This window comes from Cyclopterus lumpus, chromosome 10 (genome assembly GCF_009769545.1).
Source record: "Cyclopterus lumpus isolate fCycLum1 chromosome 10, fCycLum1.pri, whole genome shotgun sequence".
Taxonomy (NCBI): Eukaryota; Metazoa; Chordata; class Actinopteri; order Perciformes; family Cyclopteridae; genus Cyclopterus; species Cyclopterus lumpus.
In genome coordinates this window covers 18,503,366-18,530,345 of record NC_046975.1, presented here as the reverse complement: position 1 = coordinate 18,530,345, position 26,980 = coordinate 18,503,366, and the positions used below count along the sequence as shown (strand labels likewise).

At 43.0% G+C, this 26,980-nt stretch overlaps 2 protein-coding genes across 2 annotated transcripts; both read left to right on the top strand.

The window, feature by feature from the left end:
- Positions 1 to 1,351: 1,351 nt before the first annotated feature.
- On the top strand, positions 1,352 to 8,230 carry LOC117737751 (BEN domain-containing protein 4). Its single transcript, XM_034543902.1, has 6 exons — positions 1,352 to 1,862; positions 4,535 to 5,116; positions 6,291 to 6,382; positions 6,532 to 6,558; positions 6,832 to 7,072; positions 7,998 to 8,230. Exons 1-6 carry the CDS (start codon positions 1,352 to 1,354, stop codon positions 8,228 to 8,230), a joined length of 1,686 nt encoding a protein of 561 aa, XP_034399793.1.
- Positions 8,231 to 14,267: 6,037 nt separating this feature from the next.
- LOC117737778 lies at positions 14,268 to 25,105 on the top strand. The gene is made up of 6 exons (XM_034543944.1): positions 14,268 to 14,647; positions 16,716 to 17,242; positions 18,261 to 18,852; positions 19,494 to 21,926; positions 23,147 to 23,282; positions 24,845 to 25,105. The coding sequence occupies exons 1-6, from the start codon at positions 14,268 to 14,270 to the stop codon at positions 25,103 to 25,105; spliced, it is 4,329 nt and encodes a 1,442-aa protein (XP_034399835.1).
- The last annotated feature ends 1,875 nt before the right edge of the window (positions 25,106 to 26,980 follow it).

Here is a 26,980-nt window from a genome sequence, read left to right as displayed (position 1 = left end):
TTCTTAGCATTTATAATGTTTATACTTTTATTTATGGGGTGTGTTTATAATACTTGTCCAGGCACGACAGGTCGTGGCCACTCCATCCTGTTCAGCAAAAACTAGCAAAGGCTCACTTTAAAGCATATTAATAGATTGATGACGAAGAAACTTAAGGAAGTTAAAACTTCTGCAGAATAATTTAATTTAAATTCCACAATCAGATGCCCCATTGTTGTCTGAAAATATGACTATTTGATCATTTATGATAATCACCATTTAAAGTTTAGTATATCACCCTCTTAATACTTTATTCAGATCATTCCTTTATATATCCCCTATACATATTTTATAATTATAAGCAATACAGACATGTAGTAAACAATATTTGACAATATTGATTATACGCAGAAGCACAAACTATACCAACCAGTCAGGCCAGTTGAAAATGAGAGTGAAAAACCTCAATGTTAATTAGCAGCAGGTCTTTTCATTCCTCCATTTAGTACATGTTTGTGTAATCTATTGATGTGGCGCCCTCGTGTGTTGATGCAAACTTTTCGGCCTGCAGGATGCCAGACAGCTGCGACGTTAAAAATTATTTTAAACACGAGGTCAATTCTGATTTGAATGGCAGCTGGCCTATTCACTATTTAAAAAAAAAAAAAAAAAAAACTTAAATATGGATCCCAAGAATAAAATCAAAAAGATGCAAAATCATATGTTCTTCTTCTTCTTCTTCTTCTTCTTCTTCTTCTTCTTCTTCTTCTTCTTATTATTATTATTATTATTACTATTACTATTACTATTATTATTATTATTACTATTACTATTAGATTTATTTTTTGAAATTTCTTTTATTTAGTGGTATTGTTGCAATTGAAGCTCCAGTTTCACATATTTTGAAAAACCCAAACCAACCAACCTAATGCTCATTATATTTGATTATTGGCTCGTTTGAAGACGTCCGGGTGCGGATGGCCTTTTCTTTCGTTTGCGCTCATGTTGCTCTGTTTATCCTCTGAGCTCACTTGCAAAATGGCCTCTGCCTTTTCATTTGTAGGATTTCGTTCTGCGTTTTTTTTCATCTCCAGATTATACAAATGCCATAGCGGCCCGTTGTTCTGTGTGGATGGGGGCTACAAAGGAGGCAGGCAGCCGCGCACAAGTCCCGCCTGTATTTCCCTCTGGGGGAGTCTCAGTGTCGGCGCTCCCGACTGGGGATTGGAGCGGCGGCTTGTCAAGTAAGTGAGCCCAGCCTTCACACGGCGTGTACGGGGGAAACTGAGCCAGACAGTGACGGATCTGATCCCCCAGCCTGTCACATCAGCACGCCGCGATACCGACCCCGCAGCTGTGACACCTGGCCGGGATGGAGGGAGCGATGCAGCCCGCGGACGGAGGAGGGCCCTGCGCCCCGAAGATGTGCCGACAACAACAACAACAACAACAACGGGGTCCGTACAGCACCCTGAAAACCTTCCAGAGCAAGCGCTCCGCGGGCAAGTCGCGCGTTGACAGGTCCGCTGCGGTCGAGCTGCCTCTGTTTGGCGACGGACATCACTTCACTTTCCATCCCGAGCAGCCTCATCGTTTCCAGCCCCATCACCACCACCAGCAGCAGCAGCAGCAGCAGCAGCAGCAGCGTCTGCAGCAGCTCCACCAAACCAGCGTCGCTATCAGCAGCAGTCAGCAGCATCACCCGACTGCTCAGCAGCAGCAGGATCATTTCCCCTGTGAGAACAGGCCCAGCAGCAGGGTCCCGACATCCACCTCAGCGGCGGCGGCAGCAGCATCATCTCCTGGTACCCAGCAGCAGCAGCGGGGCGGCGGCAGAGCGGGGCCCCGATTCTCCCCAGACTGCACCTACGGCATCAGCTCAGGTGGGTTCTCAAACTTGTTCAGAGTGATAAGAGTGACTCCCGGTCATGCGTGGAGGTCTGCCCCATTGCTTAAAGCTACTTTTAGTCATTTGGATTTGGGATGGTGAGACTTTTCCGAGCTACATGTCTTTTTAGAGTTCCTGTTTCTGGTGTATATTTAGAGTTTTTGCTGCCCAGATATCAGATAAAAATTTTTTAAAAAAGCCTCTACAGAGTCAATGAACTTGAACAGAACACAAAAAAATGATGTCATTAAGGGCGAACATCTCCTTTGTTCACATGAGCATCATGTTTTTGTTCTCGTTTCTTCCTCTTTTTTCTTCTTCCTGTCAGCAGTGATTGATTTGCTGCTGTAATGAGAGCAGTCATGATTGAATCTCCAGTGTGCATGTGCTACAAATGACTGTGTGTGTGTGTGTGTGTGTATGTGTGTGTGTGTGTGTGTGTGTGTGTGTGTGTGTGTGTGTGTGTGTGTGTGTGTGTGTGTGTGTGTGTGTGTGTGTGTGTGTGTGTGTGTGTGTGTGTGTGTGTGTGTGTGTGTGCGTGTGTGCGTGCGAGAAGGGCCCTCACAATCTGGTTGAAACACATTGTTCCGTGCTAATTTTTCTCCTCAGCTGCGGTTCATTAGTGAACCGTGCAGTCTCAGGAAGAAATGTGTTCCCTGTGTGGAGGGCGGGTCCATTGGAAGCAGCGTTAAGATGAAAGCGTTGAACCTAATCCTTGTTACGAAATTAAACATCACATCTCCTCCTCCCAATCAGATATTAATCTCTTTATCACCGCTGGAAGCAAAGGCTCAATTTGCTGCTGGTTATTGTGGCTTTGCAGAAAATCCAGGGTTCAGTCCGAGCTCAGGTTTCACTGTATTGAGTCACCTACGTGAGAATTGGCAAATGTGTGTGTGAAGTTTACGTTTGATCTAAAATTAGGCATCTTTAACCCACTTCAATCAGAAATCAGAAATACAGATTCTATGAAGCCCAGATTTCAGTCACGATGACCCATTGTTTGCATCCCTTCTGGCATACACATGGCCCAGATTTCACTTATGAAATTACCCAAACCATATATTTCCCTGCTCATATTACACAAAATGCACCATCCAATCCCGGCTAAACTACTCTCGCATTCTTACTGATGATGAAACATCAAAGTGCTCTCTATCTGCACGATGGGAGGAACCTAACATCCCCTCTCATGGCTGAAAAGAAAATAACAAAACCACGATGCCCTTCTCAAGAAGAGAGGCAGCGAAGACCCCTGGACTGGGCAATCAGCTCGGCACACAATAACACAAATTGCATTGAAAAGCCGTTCCCAAAGAGTTGTGATTAAAATAAATGGGGCTCATAAATTTGCCTCTGCCGAGCGTGTTGTTTTTAATGAAATTTTATGAGGCTCTCAGCTCACACTGCCACAGAACTGGTGAGAGGAGAGAGTAGGGTGGCGACTGGGGTGGAGGGGGGAGCTGAAGGCGAATGATATCGGATACATCTCGACGGGTAAACAGAGACAGCACGCATATTAATAAATGCGACACATCTGCGCCAGGCTGATAGATACGTCTGAGCGAGTGGCAGCCTAGAACTCATTTTGTCTCTGTGTGTGTGTGTGTGTGTGTGTGAGGACACTGGACTCATAATCATTACATGGAGGTATGTGTGAGATCATCTCATTGAGACGTGCCCAGACTACCAGGGAAACTGTACTCTGGGGCTTGTTTCTGGACAATAGCTCCGTGCTGATTTTTTTTTTTTTGCTCGGCTGTGTTTGGTCGCAGCAGATACTGTGACTTCAGAGTTTATTGACATCTGAATAAATCAGCATAATCAAGCTGACATTTCTATGAGCAGAGGGGCCGACTGTATGTGCAAAGATTTTTGCCACAAAAAGAGAGAAAAGTGAGGCGGAAAAGAACCAGAACCAGAGAAAGACAGAACACAGAATCACTGACTCTGTTTCCATATCGGCTGCTTTCCTGTTTGCAACCTTCATTATGTTAAGCAATACGACACTAAAGTACTTTTTGAGCTACTGCTTCTTGCTGGTTCAACTACATTTTAGAGGCAAACGTTGTTAAACCTCTGCACGTTTTTTTTGACAGCTGAATTTATTGAATCCTTCCAGATTTAGATTTTGCATATCTGGTTGGATCCCCTTGTCACATTTCAGACGTCTTGTCGGTAAAGAAACATTTCTCCTCTCAACTGTTAACATTGCAATATGAAACGTTCAAAGGTTTTCACAAAGAAGTCACATTATCCAGTATTTCACAATAAAAGCAAATATTTGAAATCAGTACAAAATCTGACAGTGTATTTGTGAAGTAAAAACTATCTTCACCTAAAACCCAGTAAAATGCTGCTCATGTGTAATAATGCAACAGCCACCGAGGCCGAATGATAGCAAAGAAATCAGCAGATGGAGTTTGTTGATTGTCATGGAACGGTCGACTTTGACTTCTTGCCCGTTCGACTGGAAAGTTTGTTCTATGGTGATGACACAAACTCCGTCTGCTGATGGAACAAAATGCATCATTTTGTCAACTGCTGTTTTCGTGGTCAAAATTGAACCGTGACCCTCATTCAGAGTCATCCGTCTGAACACAACAGACTCAGTGGTTGTAGAGCGATGGCGACCTCTGACCTCTTGATTTTTCTCCTGTGCCGTAGAGAATCGGCTCATCCTGGATGCCTTCGCCCAGCAGTGTAGCCGAGTCCTCAGTCTCCTCAACAACGGTCGTCTCTTGGAGCCCTCCTCCTCCACCTCCTCCTCCACCTTCACGTCCAACATCAAGCTGGAAGGCGGGGCAGGGGAGGCACAGGGTGTTCACTGCTCCTCGCTGCTGAAGTCCAAACCCGAAGAGAGCTCTTCCACCACGGACCCAGAAGAGGAGGCCCAACAAAGCCATTTGAACCAACAACAGACCTCTGCCGTTCTCCGCATCTTCACAGACTCCCTCCAGAACTATCTGCTCTCAGGGCCTCAGCAGCAGCAGCATCTGGCTGCCGGTCTGGACGCTGAGAAGTGTCCGTCGGCGGAGCCCGGCTCAGGGGCGTCTCCTCCAAGACACAACCCGGGCGGCTGGGGCTCGCCCACTCCGTCGGAGTCGTACGGCCACCCGTCGTCCACGTTGCCCGAGGAGGAAGAGGAGGAGGAGAGCTGCTGCCCACGCTGCCTGGAGTTGGAGCAGGAGGTGCTGTCTCTGCAGCAGGAGAACGAGGAGCTCCGCAACAAGCTGGAAAATGTCCCAGGTGCAGTAATGAAAGCTGGGACTTCACAGGGTTTGAGGCTATTCTTTTGGATGGGTCAAAAGTCCAGCGATGCATATTGGTGACAAACTAAAGGAAAGGTTTTTCTTTGGAGAGACGAACGCCGTCCTTCTAAAATATCCTCGTAGAATTTGTGATTTGGGAGCTTATGTGTTCTCCGTTGTACCTTGTTTTTACTCTTGTGAAAATGTTGGTATTGGCAGTGGGAGAGGAAGCACTCAGATCTTGTATTTAAGTCAAATACCACACTGTTAAAAGAGTCCTGCTGGACAGTTTAATCCAGGGCTGGAGACTTCAGACTTGACTTGAGGCTGGATGGAAAAAGCTCAGGGACTTGACTTGGTGACCTATGAATATAGAAAAATGCAGCATTGTGTGCAGTTTCTATTTTGGAGCATTCATGGAGAAAACATCATGAATAATTAATAAGATAACGAGGCGTCTCCATGACCTGATGCACACTTTCAGCTGCAGCTGCTGGCACCACAACAAAAAAGAACTCTTGAGTTCATATGAGACATGTTTAGCTTTTATTGTAAAAATATTTTGTCTTTATACAAAAGTACATTTTTATATATTGATAGGCCAGAAAAGAAGCGAAAGACTTGAGACATGACTGACTTTAAAACAGTTCTGGTTTAATCTATAATAATAAAAGATATTTCAGTCTCGACCAGAGTGGTGGATCAACATTACCGACCCGAGTCACACGACTAAAATTATTAATTGATTTTGTGTAGATTAACTAATTGTTTATTTTCTACAAATATATTGAAGCGCTTTCTTAATCTGTCACCTCTAAATCAGTAAAAATAGTTTTGATATGAAAATATTCTCAGAATGTATTTTTCCTGCACCGATCAATGCCAAATCTTTGTACTTTATCATCTCCCTGACTTGAGTGTCATAATTTTCAGAAAGCCACATGTTCTCACTCTCTAAATGCATCGCAGAGTTTTAATAGCATCTATTTTTATTAAGTTTCTTGCTCTCCCCAAAGCATTCTGAGCTCCCCAGTGTCACCGTAACCTAATTTGCACTAAAACAGCCAAACGTATCTGCACATTGCTGAATTATTATTCGTTAAAGTCATCACCAGATGGGTCATCATTTTGACAATGTGTTATTAATTCTACTCACACATGTTTTCATGCAGTTCCCTGTCAAAACGCCCTCGACTACTTCAAAACTGTTCTTGAGTTTCACAACCAGCTGGTCCAGCCGATGCCGGAGGAGCAGCTCACCGAGGTGAGGATTCACGCTGCCATACATTACTCACAGCTATTTAAAGAATGTGTGATCAGTAGCACATGTTAAGGTGTGAAAATATCAGATCACATCCATCCCACATAAGTAACTTTGTCATTGTGGAATTAAAGAAAACTCTGTCTCTGCAGGAAGAAGAACGGCAAACAGTCTTTGAGGTCTGTGTTTTTAATTCATAAAATGTGTTGTTTTTAAGATTTATAAAGAATAAAGTGTATATTTGTCAATTATTTTGTCTGTGAAAACCGGGCGTGGTGGCAAATTAGTTAAATTGACACCAGATGATGGTGTGCACCCTAAAAGAAGGTTAAAGGTCCATTTCAAAGTGGACAAAACTTTAGAAAATGTCCTCAAATCTGGAATAAAAGTCAAATCACCGCGTGAGGTAAACCTCCTTCTGAGTATTCAATCTATGTTCCTCTTCCCTGCAGGGCAGCAAACAGCTGCTGGAGAACTATCCTCTCTTCATCTCTAATAAGCAGTGGGACGAAGCCGTCAACTCCTCCAAGAAAGATGGCAGGCGGCTGCTGCGCTACCTGATTCGCTTCGTCTTCACCACAGACGAGCTCAAGTTCTCCTGCGGTTTGGGCAAAAGGAAGCGTTCGGTCCACTCGGGAGATCCAGGCCTGGAGAGACGACCGCTCAACCCCGTCAAAGTCAGCTGCCTCAGAGGTACACGGCCTGGAAAAAAGTCTGTTGCATTACGCTTCAGTCTGCTCAGTTTAAGTGATGCATTATTATTGAAATGCTGGGAATTGAAACACTAGTAGAGCTAGAAGCTCTGGCAAATGTCTGCTTATAAAACGTTAGTGTTGTTTGAATGATGCGGTGCCATGCTTTCTAGAGTACTAAATCTTGTACAGCCCATGTTTCAGATTTGAAAAGCAGCAGTGAGATCATTATTCATGGAATCATAACAATATGAAACTGAGGGTTCACAAGCAAACATGGACCAAATATGATTTTTTTCGTTTGGCTCACATAGATATGGTTTAACTTATCGTTCGTGGTCACAATTATTCAACTTCTTACCAATCAGATTCAACTCATTTCCACAATAAAGTGTCTAACCGTTGGTTATTTTGTTCTGCCTCTTGGGGGGGGCAGCATAAACAAACCGAGCGCACGATATTGACATATCATGCCTTTTTAAGTTTCTAAGTTTCTTTATAACAGTTTATTAAGTAAGCGTCCAGCAGTCACAGATATACATGATCATTTATTCAGAGTTGTGTGTGTGTCCACCTGAGGAATGTTAGTCTGACATTCACTCTTTTAGCTCTGTTTTTGGTCTCCACCACCTCCTGAGTTAAATATATGGCTCTTGAGTTTCTAAATGCTCTATGTTCACCGGCTTACTGTGTATGTCTGCTGTTTGGTACTTGTACTAAAAAACCTTTTAAAACCTTTTTAATGTGAATTTCACCTGATTTAACTCAATTCCCACTGTCATGGTTTGTTTACAGAAAAGGTCCAAAAGTATTAGCACAGTGGTGTTTTCCATTCCAAATCTTAAAAAATCAAACAAACCCGGGTACAAGTTAAGGTTTGCTTTCACATTTCTTAATCTTGTTTTGATTGAAACTCTTCTTGCCAGAGTTCATCCGGATGCACTGTGCCTCAAACCCAGACTGGTGGATGCCGTCAGAGGAGCAGATCAACAAGGTGTTCAGCGACGCCGTCGGCCACGCCCGTCAGGGCCGAGCGGTCGGTACGTTCCTGGGCAGCAGCGGCAGCAGCACCAGCAGCCTCTACATGGACGGCTTTGATGGACATCTGTCCCAGGATGAACTGTATCTGAAAGGCTGCCAGAACGGCCAGTCGGACTGAAGTCGGAGGAGAAATAAGAGACAAATGCCGGAAATGTAGCTGTTCAACAACATATCCCAAAACGCCGACCATAACCTGACTTTACAGAGTGAAGAAAACATTCCAGTTGACGTTTATCATTCAGAATATAACTGCAGTTTCTTTGAATAGCTCGTATAGCATTTTTATACCTAAAATTTAGTTTCGTCAACATTTTTATCTTACGGTGTCTTCAATTTCTTTTTCAATTTGAGTCTTCCAGTTGCTACTTTTTCTATGGTTTGATGTTTTGAGCAGTTTCTCATGCGTGTGTGTTTTTGGGATGCATACTTTAAGGTAATTCTGAATCTATTTGTGTCAATGTGACCCATTAGAGACGTATCATATCCATCACTGCCCTTCCTCACATCAAAGAAAGTAGCATGTCATATCTTTCCACCAAATGCTGCGTCATTGGCGAAGCACCTTTTAATTGCAACCCTTCAACAGGAGTGCCTCTGAGAAAGTCGTGTTTCGTTACCTGTAGTCTTGCACTTTGCATCCCAATTTGTTTTTTCTTTATTACAATATCAATTATGATGTGCATTAAAAGTTTCTGCAATGCGCTTAAATTCAGCTTCTCTTGGGTTGAAAAAGGTTTTGATGAAGGCTGATGTCAGGATATGCAACAACAACAACAACAACAACAAAAAAGACGTGCGTCATATTGCAAAACAGTCTTGTAGCTCAATATAATTCCTTACATCTGTATAGGTTACGAGAGGTCTCCTATATTAGTTTGAAATGCTGTATATGTCAGTGATATAACGCTGATGAAGGTGTGCTAATGATTAAAATGCAGATTTGCAGAGAAAAAACAACAACACTGAGAAAGGAGAGGGTTTCTATTTAATGCTAATTTCTGCACTTTCTTTGCTCCGTCAGATTATTTTATTCATCTTGATGCGAAAAAGTCTTCAACTGCAAGGTAGATTTATGCATTCTGCATCTGTGTCATCGGGCGAGAAGACGTTTTGACTCTGGATGAATGAATGTTGCCATATAATATTGCCTTAAACTTGATTCAAGACCTCCACAGTATATAACGTGTTGATGCTTTGTGTGTTATCAGTCATGTCTTCACAATGTGGGTTGTCGCTGTCTTCTTCATAGTGACAGAATAATCACTTCTACATAATTGTCTGTTGACTCAAGTGGAAGAACAATCCAGCACTTCTTTCTTATTTGCACTTTTACGTATCTCTTTGTGGCTGAAGCTGCCCGACACTGAGAAGTCCTTAGAATTTAACAACTTGTGTTCCTTGACTTTGTATTTATTATATTCCGTACTCGATCACTTCACTTCATGACACCGTTTTCTACGTTTTGAATGTACCAGATTTATTAGGTCAGTTTTCCACGTCGACAGTGCTGTGTAAATGTGTATTATAAAGTACAGTAACGTGTGAGGTGTTCTTGAAATACCATGTCTCTCTCTTAAAAAGCAGGAAAGTAGGAAAGTGCCACAGAAACCTTAAACAGTTGGATTCTGTCGTTGTGTTGCTGTTCTGAATGTGAGCGTTTATTTGTATTTACTCCCTCAAAGTGGCTGTTAACAACACTGTGAAACATCTGTAGGATTTTTACAAATCTAATAGCTTCTGTTGTTTTTTATTTATAATAAATAAAACAAGCACTGAAGCTGAAAGCTTACATTGATGATGATCCAACTATCTACTGTTATAATTGCGAACTTGTCAACATTTTATTTATTCAAGACATTTTATTTTATTCTTAAAGATATACAAAATGTTAAAAAAGGACCGGCTCCAGACACAGCCACGATCCATGGAAACCTGTGAGGCGAGAAAGCCCAAAGACTCCAGGGAAGAAGTAGAGTTAGTAATGTGCAATGAAGAGACATGAATTCATACAAAAGGAGAGAGAAAAGTGGAGAGAGGAGCTCAGTGTATCCTAAGATGTCCCCCAGCAGTCTAGGCCTACAGCAGCATATCTAGGGGCTGGACCAGGGAAAACCTGATTCAGCCCTAACTATGAGCGCTGTTAAAGAGGAAAGTCTTAAGTCTACTCTTAAATATGGTGTCTGTGTCTGCCCCCCAGACTGAAAGTGGAAGCTGGTTCCACAGAAGAGGAGCTTGATAACTGAAGGGTCTGGCTCCCATCCTACTTTTTAGAACTCTAGGAACCACGAGTAGCCCCGCATTTAGTGAGAACAGATCTCTAGTGGGGTAATATTATGAGCTCTCTAGTGGGGTAATATGGTACTATAAGCTCCTTAAGATATGATGGTGCATCCCCAATCAAGGTGAGGAGAAGAATTTTAAATGTGATTCTTGATTTTACAGGGAGCTAGAGCAGAGCAGCTAGGAATCCTCCTCTGTTGCTCTCCTGAAGGTTTCTTCCCTTTTTCCCTGTGAAAGGTTATTTTTCTATTTCTTGGGAGTTTTTCCTGATCCGATGTGAGGTCCTGGGACAGGGATGTCGTATGTGTACAGATTGTAAAGCTTTCTGAGGCAAATTCGTAATTTGTGATATTGGACCATATAAAATAAACTGAATTGAAACATTTAATTTACGGCGGTGCTGGATGCCAGGGCAGTGCCATCTGCAGATACTATATCATTAGATGGCCAAGTAAAATAACTTGTTTTTCCTGAGTTTAACATCAGGAAGCTGCAGGTCATCCAGGTTTTTATGTCTTTAAGACATTCTTGAAGTTGAGCGAGCCAGTTGGTTTTGTCTGGTTTGTCGATAGATATAGTTGAGTATCATCTGCATAAAAATTAAAGTGTTTTCTGATAACGCAGCACTAAGGTCTAACAAGACAAGTACAGAGATGAATCTTTTATCTGATGCAATTAGAAGGTCATTAGTCATTTTCACCAGTGCTGTCTCTGTACTGTGGTGTTTTCTAAATCCGGACTGAAAGTCCTCAAATAAACTATTATGATGTAGAAAGTCACACAACTGATTTGCGACTACTTTCTCAAGGATCTTAGAGAGGAAGGGAAGGTTAGAGATCGGTCTGTAGTTAGCCAAAACCTCTGGATCATGAGTGGGCTTCTTCAGGAGAGGTTTAATTACAGCTTCTATGAAGGACTGTGGTACATGGCCTGTTAGCAAAGGCACATTGACAATATCCAACAGAGAGGTGCCAATTAAAGGTAATACTATGAAGGACTGTGGTACATGGCCTGTTAGTAAAGGCACATTGATAATATCTAATAGAGAAGTGCTAATTAAAGGTAATACTATGAAGGACTGTGGTACATGGCCTGTTAGTAAAGGCACATTGATAATATCTAATAGAGAAGTGCTAATTAAAGGTCAAACTAGAAGGTTTACAAGTAGAAACCGTTCAAGACATTGGTCAAGGTCGATGGGAGAAAAGCCATCAAAATATATATCATGATTTACAGCAGCCTCTAAGGCCACTCTATTTGAGGACAGATCGGCACTGGTTGAGGGCAGGAGATATTAGTCTTGCCTCTAATAGTTAAAATCTTTTCATTAAAGAAGTTCATGAAGTCATGACTACTGAGGTCTAAAGGAATACACGGCTCCACAGAGCCGTGACTCAGCCTGGCTACAGTGCTAAAGAGAAACCTGTTCCTATTTTTCTCTATTACTGATGAGTAATAGGCTGCTCTGGCATTACTCAGGGCCTTCTTATATGTTTTAAGACTATCTCGACAAACTAAGCGAGTTTCTTCCAAGTTGGTGGACCGCCCTATGCTTTCAAGCTTTCGCAATCTTTGCTTTGATTTGCGGGTCTGAGGATTATAGCAGAGAGCAGACTGTCTTTGTTTTATTATCTTCTTTCTTAGAGGGGCTATTGAGTGTCATTCTCAGTGAGCCTGTAGCACTATCGACAAGATGATCAATCTGGGACGGACTAAAGTTAGCACAGGAGTCCTCCGTCACATTGAGACGTGGTATTGAATCAAATGCAGAAGGAATCGCTTCTTTAAATTTAGCTACAGCACTGTCAGTTAGACATCTGGTGTAGAAACTTTTGACTAACGGTGTACACTCTGGGAGTATAAACTCAAAGGTTACCAGGTAATGGTCTGACAGAAGAGGGGTTCTGTGAAAGACCACCAAATGCTCAATGTCAATGCAACAAGGTCGAGGGTGTGGCCAAAGCAGTGAGTGGGTTTCTGTACTCTCTGACAGAAGCCAATCGAATCTAATAATGAGATAAATGCAGCACTAAGGCAATCATTATCGACATCCACATGAAAAATAAAATTCCCTACAACAATAACCTTATCAGTTTTAAGGACTAAACTTGATATAAACCCAGAAAATTCAGATAGAAATTCAGAAGACCTGGGGCACGGTACACTATAACAAATGGAATTGGCTGTAATGTTTTCCAGGTTGGATGTGAAAGACGAAGAACAAGGCTTTCAAATGAGTTTATTAATAGGCTTGAGTCAAAGATGGCTGCTACTCCACCTCCTCGCCCGGTGCCTTGAGGAATGTGAGTATTAATATGACTTGGAGGAGTTGATTTATTTAGGCTGACATATTCTTCATGACTCAGCCAGGTTTCAGTAAGACAAAATAAATCAATATGATTGTCTGATATTAAAATAATTTACTAATCCAGCTTTAGATGGTAATGGTTATATATATTTATATGTATGAAGAAATAGTATTACTGACGTATTAATAATTTAATTTAATGTTGTGTTTTATGGCAAACAAAACAAACATGATGCATCCTGTTTAACATATATATAAATAGCTATTTAACATGTAAGTGGTGGGAGCTGCTGTAGATGAAGACAAAAGACACACACCTCAATCACTAAAGACCCCCAACTGTCCCAAAAAAATGTATTCAACTCTCCCTTTAAAAAAAGTATTTCACAAAGCTTAGTCTATAAATACAATTTGCCAAAATGCCTGTGAATTAAAGTTGCAGCTGTCTCAGTGTTACAGCAGACAGTTCTTTGTATCAGATGGAGGCTGATATGTTTTATTAGTTTAGAAATAAATAACAGGATGTGACTGCATCACCTCCACCTGACAGTCTTCAACATGTTTTTGTAGTTGATGCTCTCTTTGGCGCAAACTCTTCTCATCCTGAACTGTCACTGATCTCCACCAGGTGGCGTTGTAGCAGCAAGAATGACAGTAACCTGATGCAGTTCATCAGTAAAAGCTCCAGACAATATCGATAAAGGGCTTTTTTAAAGTCAATGTATAGGTCTGTCCACGAGGGGTAGTGCACCTACATGTGCATACACAATATCATGACTGATCAGCCTTAAGGGTCTATTAATGTTTAGAATAATATTTTTTAATGAATTGATCAGGTTTAATTTGTTCAATCATAATTCAATAAATGTCTTCTTTGTTATGGTTTTTCCTCCCCCCCCCCCCCCCCCCCCCCTCCCTCTATATCTGTTCGCTCGCACCAATAGTGTACGTGGCGACACGTTGATCCGGGGGTTTGGTTGACAACAATAATTCTTAAAAGAATTGGAAGGAAAACACCAAATAGTTTCCGGTCAGAATCTTCACAGACTTCATGTTCTGCTGTTCGACACGAGGACACGCTGCTGAGCGCGCGCGTCCTCCCCGCGTGCCCCCTCTCTGACAGCCGCGTGCGACCTGACATAAACAGCTCTGGGTGTTTCTCTTTAATTCTGCGGCATCTCTCTCGCTGTGTAAGCGGGCCTGCTGCTCTGGAGGAGGGCGGGCCGCGAGCACGGCGGGCCGCGAGCGCAGCGGGCAGATCGCGGACGGCCAACGTCCCGATGCGACATGTAGCACGAGCTACATTCGGGATGAATCCAGCACGCACATCTCCTAACTTCGTTTGCATGGCACGCAGAGCTTCCAGTTGAACACAGGCCCGGGCTGCTGCGGTCTCGAGTCTGACCTCGGGTAAACCCTCTGAGGCTCCGCGGACTTTGTTGATATTCTGCAGAGGTGTTTTTTTGCGCAGCACGGAAACTCTGGCGCAACACAAAGGACGGGATGCTCTCCAAATGAACTGACAGGACCAAGTGAAACTACGAGGACCAAAGGACACAAAGACATGATGATGTCACTGATAGATCTGGACGATGATCAGCGATGGGTGCCCACTCACGTGAACATCACCGTCCTGCGCGCGAGGGGGCTGCGAACCAAGGGCAAGCACGGCAGCCGCTACCTCTACACCATCATCCAGGTGGCGAAGGAGAAGTTCACCACCGGGCTGGTGGAGAAGGCGGCGGTGCCCGAGTGGAACGAGGAGTGCTGCTTCGAGCTGCTCCCCGGGATCCTGGAGGACGGCGGCCGGGGCGCCTACCCCCCTGGGAGCGGGGACCTGGTCCTCACCGTCATGCACCGGGTGCTGATCGGACTTGACGTGTTCCTCGGGCAAACCATCATCCCTCTGGACAGGATATTTCAGGAGGCCACGTGTCCTCGAGATGAGTACGTTGTGCTTTGATTTTAATTAAGCCTCCATGTCAGTTTGCTGCTCGCACAGAAGATAGAAGTTGTGTGTGTGTGTGTGTGCGTGCGTGTGCGTGTGCGTGTGTGTGCGTGTGTGTGTGTCAGACAGACAGAGGTATACAAAAGTACTTATAAAAGTAGAAATACTCTGTTACAAGTAAAAGTCTTTCATTCAATATTATACTTTAAGTATTATTGATGCAGAATAGCACCATCCAGAATCATATGTCTAATAACTATAATTAGTGATGCATTAATGTGTGAACATCACCAATGGTGTAGATGGTAAAGGGATCATTTAAACTGCTTTAGACTGCAGAGTATTTTATTATATAATAATTAATCATTATTTTATAGTTCCTTATTTTTTTTTTTATTTGTAATCAAAATGTCAAGCTGATACATTTAGTGGAATAAACAATAGTGACTTCCAAAATGTTGTGTATAAGTATAAAGTATAAAGTAGCATAACATAAAAATACTAAAGTACAATACTTGAGTAAATGTACTTACATATATTACACCACTATTGTTAGGTTATTTAGTTAAATGTACAGGCGAATGACAAGCAGCTTTAGCTCTTCATTTATCTGATATATGTATGATATTTAATATTCCAGTATCTTTTCTAAGGTGGTAGTTTTGATGACATCTTCATTGTTATCTACCATTTGCTTTTTACAACGCAAAACAACACAGCAGCTGATACAAAAGAAGATGAGAGTTAAACAATAAAAGCAGAATTGTTTTTTGCACCGACACAGAAAACTGCAAAAGCTGGAGCCCGACATGCATGCAGGCTCATTAAATGCTAGTCCTCTAGTCTGAAGCAGTTCCCACAATGCACTGCAAATCAACAAGATGAGATGCAGTTTCCACTGTTGTGATTCTAGCCAGAAAGGCACCATCTTTACGCACAATGCACATCCTCCGTTTACTTTTAAGCATAGTTTAGTGTTCACACAGAAGATAGAAGTGATGCGTCATGTTTTCATGTCAGACCGGGACAGACAGGGGTGGAAAAAGGAATCAGATATCTTTCAAATAAAAGTATCAATACCAAATTGTAGAACAACTGTGTTACAAGTACAAATACTGCACTCCATATCTTTCTTAAATAAAAGTGCATGAAGTATTAAGTATTACATAAACCTAAAGTCCCAATAGTAATAGCACTCACGATGCAGAATGGACGTTTTTAGAATCATACATTCTATATGAATGGATTATAATTAGTGATACAATAATGTTAATCTTTTGGACATCTGTCAAAGTGGATTGGTGAACTTGGTATCAATGCACTGATATAAATAGAACAATGATGTGAGCAGGAGTGACAGATTCTTCATCACATTCAGTTTTGAAAACTGCACGGAAGTGGAAATAATTTTTTTTTGCGACATGCCCATGATAATGAACTATTATGGAAAATGTGTAGTTGTGTCTGTGCTTTGTGGTTCAGGTTCCCAAAGTGAGTTAGAATGTGAATTCAGACTAAGTTATTTCACGGTTGTAGAGCATCTTGAAAATAGCTCGGAGTCTTTTCCAATGGTTGTGAGTATTTGACAGGTGGCTCAACAGGACTCACCACTAAAGCAATACAGCACATCTGGCCTTAATTGTGGGCTTACGTCCTCTCTACGCTCAGTGGAACTCACTGAATTCCTGCTGTTAGTTTTGGCCCCACAACACTTTCTCTGGTCCACTCAGAGGACTTTGGAGGCAGCAACAGAGGGAGGATCTTGATACAGTATCGTCCCTTATAGCACAAAGCTCGAGGAATGTGGGTTGTGATTTCCTTCACAAACGTTTGTTGTCAAAGATTATGAGCACAATCCCCCGGGCAGTAATTCCAGATTATGTAATATGTGGAAAGCTTTGCCAAAAGGAAATCAATGTTTTGTTGTTGCTGCTGGTTTTGTTTTGCCAGATAACACATTGAACCTCTTGATTTGTGCTTTAAACCGACGGCACCGCACTTCAGTAACGTGTTTATTTGAAGCACTGATAAAAGCTTGACTTGTCCCCTCTTCTTTTGTGGCTTCAGATGGTTCAAGATGAACTCTAAGGCGGGCAGAAAGGAGAAGGAGCGTGGGGAACTGCAGGTTACAGTCCAGTTCACTCGCAACAACATGACGGCCAGCATGTTCGACCTCACCATAAAGGACAAACCCCGCTCTGCTTTTGGCAAGCTCAAGGATCGCGTCACGGGGAGGAAGAGGGGGGACATGGAGTCCTCCTCGGCCATTGTGCCAGGCCGCTTCGCCGCCCTGTCAGGATCGCAGCCGTTCGGAGAGATGGCGGGCGGAGGCTCGGGGGAGCCACGGGACGTGGAGATGGCAGAGGAGAAGAGGAGCAAGGTGAAAGATTTCTTCAAAGGGAGGCTGCGCAAGTCGTCTGACACCGGGTCATGCTCGTCCCTGGCTTCAGAGAGCAGCGTGTCCTCCATGGCCAGTGATATCCCCGGCCCTCCGCCCAGCCTGGATCTGATGTCAGACCCTCCCAGCTCTCCCGTCTACACAAGCAAAGTGAGGGTGGACACCCATTACGGAGAGACAGATTTAGCTAAAAAAGGTAGGTTGTGTCACTATTTACATGTGTGTGACAAGAAGGCTGGTTTCATTGAGGCCTGATGAAGGCGAAGGTGGGCCACCTCTCTGGAAAATAGGACAACATTTACAAACATCATTAAAAAATTAGAAATGAAGCATTTATCTTCAGGGATAATTAGCAGGCATGCATGTGCTGTAGTTAATGAGCACGGCAAGTATTTTAGGCCCTTATATAACAATTAAATTGTTCACGAGGTTCAGTATCTCCAACAAATTTAAGACACATTGATATGGATCCATCTGTGATACGCTACATATAAAATCGCCAGTATTAACGATATGAGTGTGATGCTCCACTGTGGAATACAAAGCTGCTTGTAAAGCTGCACAAACTGATATTTTTCTATTGAAAATGACTACTAAAAGGAGTCACTCTTGGGTCTGGAACCCTCAGCTTTCCTTCTCATCTCTGCACATGCTGCGTTGCCAATGGTTTTCCAATGAAAGTAGCTAGCACAAGCACTAAAAGTCGCTAAAGGTCGGCAGATGATGTCCTATGTTCATTTGCTTAATGGTGATGTCATAGTGCACCTTTTGCATGAAGCTTATTGTTTGTATGGGCTGTCGGCCGGCGCAAGAAACAAAAGGAGAGGGAGAGACTTTGGGCTGTAATGACTTACAATATAATACATTGCTACATTTTCCCTGGTGGTCTGAATAAGTTGCTAAATGTCTTGCTTTCTTTTTAGTCACTAAGAGGGTGTGAAATGTGTAAATCAAATTTTGCTAGAAAGTTGGCTTGAACAACCTCAAACTTCGATGATAAGGTAATGTTGAGTTCAAGGCTTTATAGTGGTGTGGTGACAGTTGTTACTGCTGTTAAAGCAAATAGCATGAAAGAAAACTGAGAGCAAGACATTGAGTATCATCTTCTTCGTTAATAAACAGTTTCAATGATGTTTTAACAGAATTGCATGTGATTGCATAAAAAAAAGATGTTGGCTTGTTTCCATAATGCAGTTCTTCCTTCCCTCCATCAGTGCTCACCAGCCAGCACTCCTCAAAGGTCCTCACACACAAGCGAGCCTTCAGCGATGGAGCCAGTAAGATCACGACTGCCTTCCCTCGACCAAATCTTGCCGTGGAGTCTCTGAAAGGTCAGACCATGACTCAGTCCAAGTCTTCCTTGTGTATCAATGGCAGCCACGTCTACGACTCCGAGCCGTCGACTCCAAAGAGCTCAGGAGCCCACCAGTCCAAGCTGGTCCTGCTGGAGAAGTGCTCCCCGCTCTCGAGATCCCTGCAGAACCTCACCAAGGACAGAGGTTCCTCCGCCGAGGGCCGACGCTGGTCCTTTGACAAGATGAAGAAGGAGGAAAAGGAGGAAGAAAAGGAAGCTCAGCCATCGTCTCCTCCAATTCAGCGAGGGGGTCGCCCTGTGCAGGCGGAGATGCCGGTCGTCTCATCTGCTGCTGTTTCGCCCGACAAAGGGAGGAAGCTAAGAAAGACGTTATTCTCTGGAGGGAGGAGTGATTCTCTGCCAGCTAAGTCAGACCAGAACCAGGCTGGTTTGATGTCTGAGGGGAGGCTCAGGGGCTGGTTTGGCTCCAGTGAATCCCAGAACAAGCCGAGGTGAGTGGCTTCCAGACTTTCCTTTGGGGCTCCACAGTGTTTAAATGTACTCTCTATCCGGGCACAGCATCCGGAACATGGGAGGCCCTGCATTCAGCCGGGTGTTGCTGAGTTCAGTGTTCGCTCTGCTCCATGCTCATCAGAAAATGTGATAGATTTAGCTCATAGTTTACTCCATTTTACGACCATGCTGTATCATCATCTCATACTATATTTCCCACAAATGGCACTCAAGCATTTCCATTATCTTCATCAACATGTGTCTACGTTTCTCTCCGTCAAAGATGCAACATCACGGTGGTTTGTAAAAATGCTTTTGCAGAAGGATGTGAAGAACACCATTCCACGTTGTCTGAGCTCACCCAGCTGAAAAGCTGCCAGTGCCGATGGTCTTGAATGGCTACAATGCATTTTATTTATTTTTGCTTGATTATTTTGCAAACGTGCTCTGCTTTTTTTGATTACGTTATTAGTTATCATAATTCTTTAATTTGACCAGTTTGATATTCAATGATGGTTGGCGGAAATGTCACCTAATATTTTGGCTTGTCTTCTCTGTTTGTGTAAGAACGATGTTCCCCATTTGGTAACGTGGAACATCATTAACTAAGAGGACTATTGTGCCCTATTTTCCTCTACAGGCTGGAGGTTTCTCCTAAGGTAGAAAGCAGCTCAGACGCACCCCCTCCCCTCCCTCCTCGCTCCCCCGTACCCTCTCAGTGCTCCCCTCCTCCCACCTCCCCCTCGCCCTCCGGTCATGTTTCACCTGACGACTGTCACACCAATCCCTTCACCTCCTCTTCCTCTCCCGCCTCGATCCCAATCTCCCCCTCCAACCCTTTCCCCTCACATATGCAGCGCAACCCCTTTTTTGAGGACCTCATAGCAGAAGAGTCACAGAGGTCCCCTCCTTTCGGCTCATCCCCCTTTCATTACACCACTCTGCCTTCCCAGCCCTGCACATCCAGCCCCGCTCATGATGGTAAAGCTACAAATACGGCTTACATAAAGCGGGAGCGCCCCAGGCCAGTAGCTAGGCAGATATCTCTCCCTGCATTATTACCCAAAGCAGCCCCACCCAACCCCTTCGCCCCTCGCTCCATGTCAGAGAGTGCGGGGGAATCGGACGACTCGTTTGATGCCTTCGCCTCCAGCAGGCTAAACTCACCTAAAGGGAGTCTTCCTCAGAAACCGCTGAGAACCAGTCCGACGTCATCTAATATACATAGGTATCTTCCAGTTAATAACAGCGGCAATAATCATGCACAAGATCTGCAAACATGCGACGAGGAGCCTCCACCGTTGCCTCCGCGGAAACCTTTACGAACTTCCGCGAACGAGATTTACTCCGATGGCTGGCTGCACAGAGGTCAAGAGCTGGCGGTCCATAAAGAAGCCTACCTGCTCTCACAGACCGGCGTGGCCTCGCTGCAACGGGGAAGAGAGGGAGATAGCAAAAGAAACAGTGTATCTCCAGACCCTCACATCACCGGCAGCGATACCACCGACTCCCTCAGCATTCCCTCTAAGCCATACGCAAATGTTACTTCGGCAGGATTCATGTCCGAAGAAAAGCTCAAAAAGTTCAAATATGAACCTTTGGAGGATGAAACCGACCGCTGGAGAGGGATGCTGTTTGAGCAAGACTTGTATGGACGCACGTGCAGAGGAAACTACGGACAACCCAAAGTAAATCGCTTATCGTTGAGCGCTGAAGAGACTGCAGGAAATAAGATCACATCTGTGACCGTAGGACCTCAAATACTTCTTAATAGTGACACGTTTGTAGCAGATATTGTAACCGTGCCATCTACTACACCCTCAGCGGCAGATGCAAAAGCACTTGACATTGCAACCGCCCCAGTAGAGAAGATGGAGTTGTGTCCACCTGAAACCACATGCATCAACAACAACGCGTCTTTCTCATCCGCCTCGGGAGATCTGAACAGGAATGTGAATAACTCTGATTTTAGTTTCATTGATTCCGATGGCTCCTCTCAGTCAGACGTGGTCGACGCTCTCAAAGGCATCATGAGTTTGGGAGGGACTTTTCCTCAACCGGCAGACGCTTCCCAGATAGCTGCTTACCATGTAGAGACAGCGACCGCACCTGGGGATGTGTTCCCTTTGAAGGACACTTACATACCTGAGATGAACTCCTCCTTTGAAATAATCGCTCCATCTAACAAACTCTACAACGTCTCTCCGGTCCTTAAAGACAATTGTGATCTGAATAACGTGGCACCGCACGGCAACTCCGGGTTCAACAGCAGAGGGATCGAACACCAAACATCGGATGCGGCCCATTTTGAAACTGAAGTCAGGGAGGTTTTGTCGAGAAGTGTAGGGGATTTTAAAAAGACGCGAAAGGACTCTGATGGTAATGGGAACCCTCAAGCTGAAGTCGGCGCACAAAACCAAAAGGAGACATTTCCCGGTGTGGTGAGCGCACGTTTTAGACCAAAAGGAGTGTTCCGGCAGAACAGCAGCGGCAGCCCAAGCAACCAGAGCAAAGGCGGAGACGGAGAGTTGGAACAGTTCTTGTCCCTCGTTCAAAACATGTCAGAAGTCAGAGAAGGACCGCTGTCGTACCAGCCCTCTAAATCCTCTCTTTCTTCCTTACTGGCACAAGCAGATAGCAGCACACGTCACGGCGATCCCAATGGGTCGTCGCAAATATCTTTACAAAACAACGCAACAGCAACGGGGAAACACTCCGATATCCTTTTTGAAGACCTTCACGCTCAGGTAGCACCAAACTCCAGAAAGGTGTCAAAGTCAAAGATTGGGCCATCTTTGCAGGAACCCTCCTCTTCCTCCCTCCTGCACACACTCTCCCCGTCGGCTGCCGCGAAGGCCGCGCTCCACCCCACCCCTGTCTGTTGCCCCTCCATACACCCCTCAAGCGTGGGGCCCAGCACATCTCTGGCTGCGGCCCCCGACGCCTCCTCTTTCTCCTCCTGCTCCTCCTACTGCACCATCTCCACCACTGACCAGCCCCCGGTCGATGCACGGCACTCACTTTTGCCTGAGGAGACTCAGCCAGCTAGCAGCCTGCCCCATCAGGAGAGCAGGTGAGAATCCTCACGCCGGGATATGACATGTGTCGCTTTGTAACCAGCTGTAGATCTCCACATGCAATACGAAAAAACACGTAATGGTTTTTATTTCGTTGCTCTGGTTGTTTTGTTTACTTTCGGCCCGGCTTGGCGTTGAATGCATTTTCTGTTCGGTTTTGTTTGTTACATCCAACGTGGTTGGATGATACCCGCTTGCATTGTTCTTGGCTTTGCTTCACATTTATGTTATTCATCTCATTATTCCGTTTCCTGTTGGCTATTGTACGTGTGCTGTTTTTCTTACACTTTGTTCTGCCTAAATTCATCTTCTTTTGCTGCTACTTTGACCACCTGATTCACCATGTCCAGATATCTAGGAGTACCAAATGAAAGCTGACTTTTTATCCTGTATGTATTTACGTATATGAGATCATTAGAATATGTGTCATCTTGTTCAGAGGCAGAATAATTGTATTCTCAGACGATAGGCTCAAAAACAACAGAAATAAAGGGCAATACTTGTGCGTAAGAAGTATTCTTAGGCAGTCAGAAGCGCCACTTTGTGGTAGAGAGGATTTAGACCGGACTTACCAGGATTCATTCCCAGGAAACAATTCTATTGTTTAAATTATATTTACAGCAGATGCAGGTGAGGGTACTTCATATTTAGAATATGTGTGCTTTTATCACATTTGTTGGCTTAGAAACAAATGGACAAAGGTACATAATCACTTAATTAGAACTTTAATTTAATAATGAATCACTATTTTATCTCTTTTTAGAGTGTGTCATTGTGGATACACTCTATAAAGCAACAAGAGAAACTCAGCTCTTCTTTCTGCTGCGATCACAAAGTGGCTTTAATTCTAGTGTTTATTCTAATTTCAGTTTCTAAACATTCCCTTACTGTTGTTGTTGTTGTTGTTGTTGCTGTTGTATAAGTCTACCCTGTGTCCCCCCCCAAGATGAAAGTAGCAGGCGAATCACTGCACTTGTATTTTAGTACATTTCCCGTGTGAACTCGACAGATATGGCTGCTTTTTAATGCTCAAAGAAGTGTTCCCTCTCTGTAGCTCACGGCTCCTTTCACAGATTTCCTTTAGAGTGACGTTCTGTAATAGCTGGCGACTGAACCGACATACAGTAACTTGACCAGACAAGATTAGACGTGCTGTGCACTTCATAGTGAACACACACTGTGTTGAAACACGATTGCTGACCCCAGTACTTTGCAGACCTCATCCAGTGAAGCCGTTGACCTCCAGTCAATCGGAGAAGAAGGAGGGTCGTTCGGTTCTGGAGAAGCTGAAGTCCACCATCAACCCCGGACGCAGCGCCCACCAGGCTTCAGCAGAACCTGAGAGGAGCCAGGTACTAATGCGGCTAGAATAAAACATTTATACCTTTTTTCTTTTGGGGTGATATTTCTAACTTAACTGTAAAAACACATTTCACACCAGATACCAGATGTATCGCCCATATTCTGGGTTTGTTTACCACCTTGTTCTTGAGTATTAATACTGCCAATAAGTAAATAAGGAGAGAAATGGCGATCCCATTCGTTCTTTGGCCCAGTTAAGAGTTTTCAGGTTGTAAAAAATGATGTTTCCAGCCTTCCTCTGTAACACTTTGGTCTGTTTCTGTAACAGCACGTCAAACAATAAGGTGATTCTGATGCTGTGAAGGACAAATGAATAGCAGGTCCTGCTACCATCAGTTTAACCTGAAAATTACCCTTTAACTATTGTACTTTTTAAGATTTTAACTGTTTTCGCTTTTGGGGGAATTTCTATTACACATTTCTGTAATTGGGTCGGATGGGGTTTGAAACCGCTTCGGACAATTAAAAATCACAGCCCTCCAAGTGTTATTGTTTTATAGGATACTACAAAATAAAACTGTGTTCCTGCAGCAATGTGTGCATTTGAGCTGGTGTGCAAACTACCATAACCATTTATTATGTCACCTACCAATAACTGGCAAACAGGCTCCAAAAAATTCACATTACATTTTCAAAATGTACCCATAACACAGTTTGAGTCTCACTATGTGCAAACAGCGGAAGAATCGAGTCATTAACGTGTCGTACTAAATCACAGCCATTAGGTCCACGGACTATTTAATGCTTCCATGAGCATTTATTAACAGCAGCGCTGCACTCTGTGTTAATAAATACACTGCGGGACCCGAGCATAGATGTCTTCAGGTTTTCTGTGACTTACTTGATTATTTTTTAATTTAATACCAATTTAAGATCTTAATAAGCCAGTTATTTTAATCACAATGTCTCGTTTAAAGTCATTGTTTGACAAATAAGCTCAAATTTGAGAAATTTGAGCTTATTTGCTTTCTTGCAGAGTTAGATGAGAAAATGTTACATAAAGACTGTAAATAGTGGAAACCAGCTTTCTGAGTTGTCTCTGTCCAACTGTACGAAACCTGAAGTGTACCTTTGGAGTCAGGTTTCCTCCCGCCTCCATCTTTAAGCTAAGATAACTGTCTCTTGGCTGTAGCCTCATATTGAATGGACAGATATGAGAGCGCTGTTATTCTTCTCCTCTAACTCTTGGCAAGATGGTGGATAGATGTATTTCCCTACATGCCGAACTATTTCCTTTAACTGGGACATTTAACAGCCGGGTTCATACACAATAATCAGTAATCTCCTTTAAATCACTCCTTTAAATACATTTTTACAGACTTGCTTTTTTATGGGATGTTGTCTTTTTACTGCTTTTATTTTAGTTTAAATTATTATGACTATTTTTTTCTTAGTGTATTTTTTATTGATTCATCTATTGTTGACACTGTTTGATCAGTGTTTAAATGTATCTTTGTAAACTCTGTTGTTAAAGGTGCTATATCAAGTTATTGTTATACGCACATATGCATCTATAAGACATCCATACTGTCCCTGTTCCCTCTCCCTGCAGGAGGTGCCCGTGGACCACTCGGCCCAGTACCTGCACCTGACCAACATGGAGCTGATCTCGCTGCTGCTGCAGCAGGAGATGGACATGCAGAAGCAGGAGGCGGCCTCCGAGCGGCAGGGGGCGCAGCTGCACAAATGTGAGGCGGATCTGAGAAAGGTCAAGTTACAGGTCCGAGACCTGGAGGACTACATAGATAATCTATTACTGCGGATCATCGAGCAGACGCCAACGCTGCTTCAAGTTCGCACGCGACACAAGTGACGACAGGGCCAGAGTGTGTGTGTGTGTGTGTGTGCTGGTTCCTCCAGACTGGGTGCAACACACCATTTGAGATCGGGAATCACTATTCTAGAGACGGTTACAGTCAAACTATAATGCTCCACGAAATATGATCTCACAATCATCCAGGTCTTCTCACTGCTAATACTGCCTTGTTGATGTAGACATGATATTACCCAACATGCATGCTGGTTACTATCACAATTTGGCACGAACAGAAAACTACAATAGAAATAGGAGCTTTGATCAAAGCCAAATGATTTTACTGCTTTGTAGAATAATTAAAAGGTAGTCAGCTGTTGTCAATTTAAACTTTAAACTCAGTGCTTTCACACGTGCATAAAATAATATACAGGCTTAAGAAAACATTTTTTTCACTTCAGGGATTAAATTCCTCTGTCAAAATATGCTTTTAGCTCAAGTAACCTTGAAATTTCAGCCTTCAAAGTGCAAAAAATGTCATTTTGACACAAGGTTTTCATCTCAACCTTTTTTTAATGAAATGCCGAGGTTAACTTGAGGTAATTGCATTTTTTTAAATAGAAAACATAGCAACACGTCATGCTGCGCGGTAATGTGAATACTTTAAAAATAAATCTTTCTGCATTAAGGTCGTTCTATGATAAGCAAAACTCATTATTCACGTTTGAGCTAGAAGGAGACTAAAGAAGATGAATACATTATTTGTATTTTTGTTTTTTGTTTTAATTTCTACAAAATATTGTACTTGTTAAGCAACAGTTTCCATTTTGCATTTTTTGTTTGTTTTTGGAAATAGTAACATTTTACTGTAGATATAACAGCATCAATGCAATAGATAATATTATTATAAGTTATTTCTATAAAATACTTTTGTCATGATAATATATTCTGTAATGCCACTCTAGTACCACTGTAGCTACTTGCAATGCATTACATAACCGCAGTACTGTACTGTATGAAAATAAAGTGCACATGAGCCAAAGTGTTTGAGGTGTTGTTGGTTTGTCACCGATCAGACAGAAACTACAACATTATAATAATATATAACCATTTATATTATCATTTATATTATGATTCAACATCCTGCACAGGGAACGATTACAATATATGAAACGCTGCTGCGCCGCTCATATCTCTCCACTAGAGGGAGCTCCTTACTGCAGTTTGGATGAAACCTGGTTCACAGTACATGCAACCCCCACATGCAACCCCCACAATCAAAAACATTTACACTTGTCCCTGAACAATGCACCATACATGCAACCCCACATTCAAAAACATGTACACCTCTCCCTGAACAATGCACCATTCATGCAACCCCACATTCAAAAACATTTACACTTGTCCCTGAACAATCATCCTCCAAAGCATTCTACAAACATTATCTGGCTTGTGTAACAAGGAGATATTTGGGCAAACCAACAAAGTCCAGATAAAAAAAATAGTTGACTATATCTCACTGCGAACATAGAAATAACATAGAACTTGAATAGAATTATTCAAATCTGGTCTAAACTTAAAATTATAACAAATAACCCATTTGTAAAGTGTGAATCATCAAATACATTATATTTCTGTAAGTATTTATCCTGTATCTGAACATCCAAGAAGTGGAATGTCTCCATGCAGTGTGCAAGGTGCACATGCTATTTTAGCTACCATTTTCACCCAACGTTGTAAAATTACAACAATGACATAACAAGCTGAAAGTCTAATGTGATGCATTAATTCCACAACAACTTAGTGTTTACATGAAGTATATATTCTAACAATCACCCAAAAAAATATTTCATGGAATTTACTTACTTCAATATTGATATATCCAGTTGAATGAAACAAGGAGATGTGCTTCCAGGAAAGTTTGCAGGTAGCCTT

What these genes read in the sequence shown, in the direction of transcription:
- LOC117737751 (XM_034543902.1), top strand. Translation starts at nt 1,352, where the DNA reads ATGGAGGGAGCGATGCAGCCCGCGGACGGAGGAGGGCCCTGCGCCCCG. An exon ending in CACCTACGGCATCAGCTCAG is followed by an intron (nt 1,863 to 4,534) that starts GTGGGTTCTCAA and finishes CCTGTGCCGTAG; the next exon opens with AGAATCGGCTCATCCTGGAT. An exon ending in CGGAGGAGCAGCTCACCGAG is followed by an intron (nt 6,383 to 6,531) that starts GTGAGGATTCAC and finishes CTGTCTCTGCAG; the next exon opens with GAAGAAGAACGGCAAACAGT.
- LOC117737778 (XM_034543944.1), top strand. Translation starts at nt 14,268, where the DNA reads ATGATGTCACTGATAGATCTGGACGATGATCAGCGATGGGTGCCCACT. An exon ending in GAATCCCAGAACAAGCCGAG is followed by an intron (nt 18,853 to 19,493) that starts GTGAGTGGCTTC and finishes TTTCCTCTACAG; the next exon opens with GCTGGAGGTTTCTCCTAAGG. An exon ending in CAGAACCTGAGAGGAGCCAG is followed by an intron (nt 23,283 to 24,844) that starts GTACTAATGCGG and finishes CTCTCCCTGCAG; the next exon opens with GAGGTGCCCGTGGACCACTC.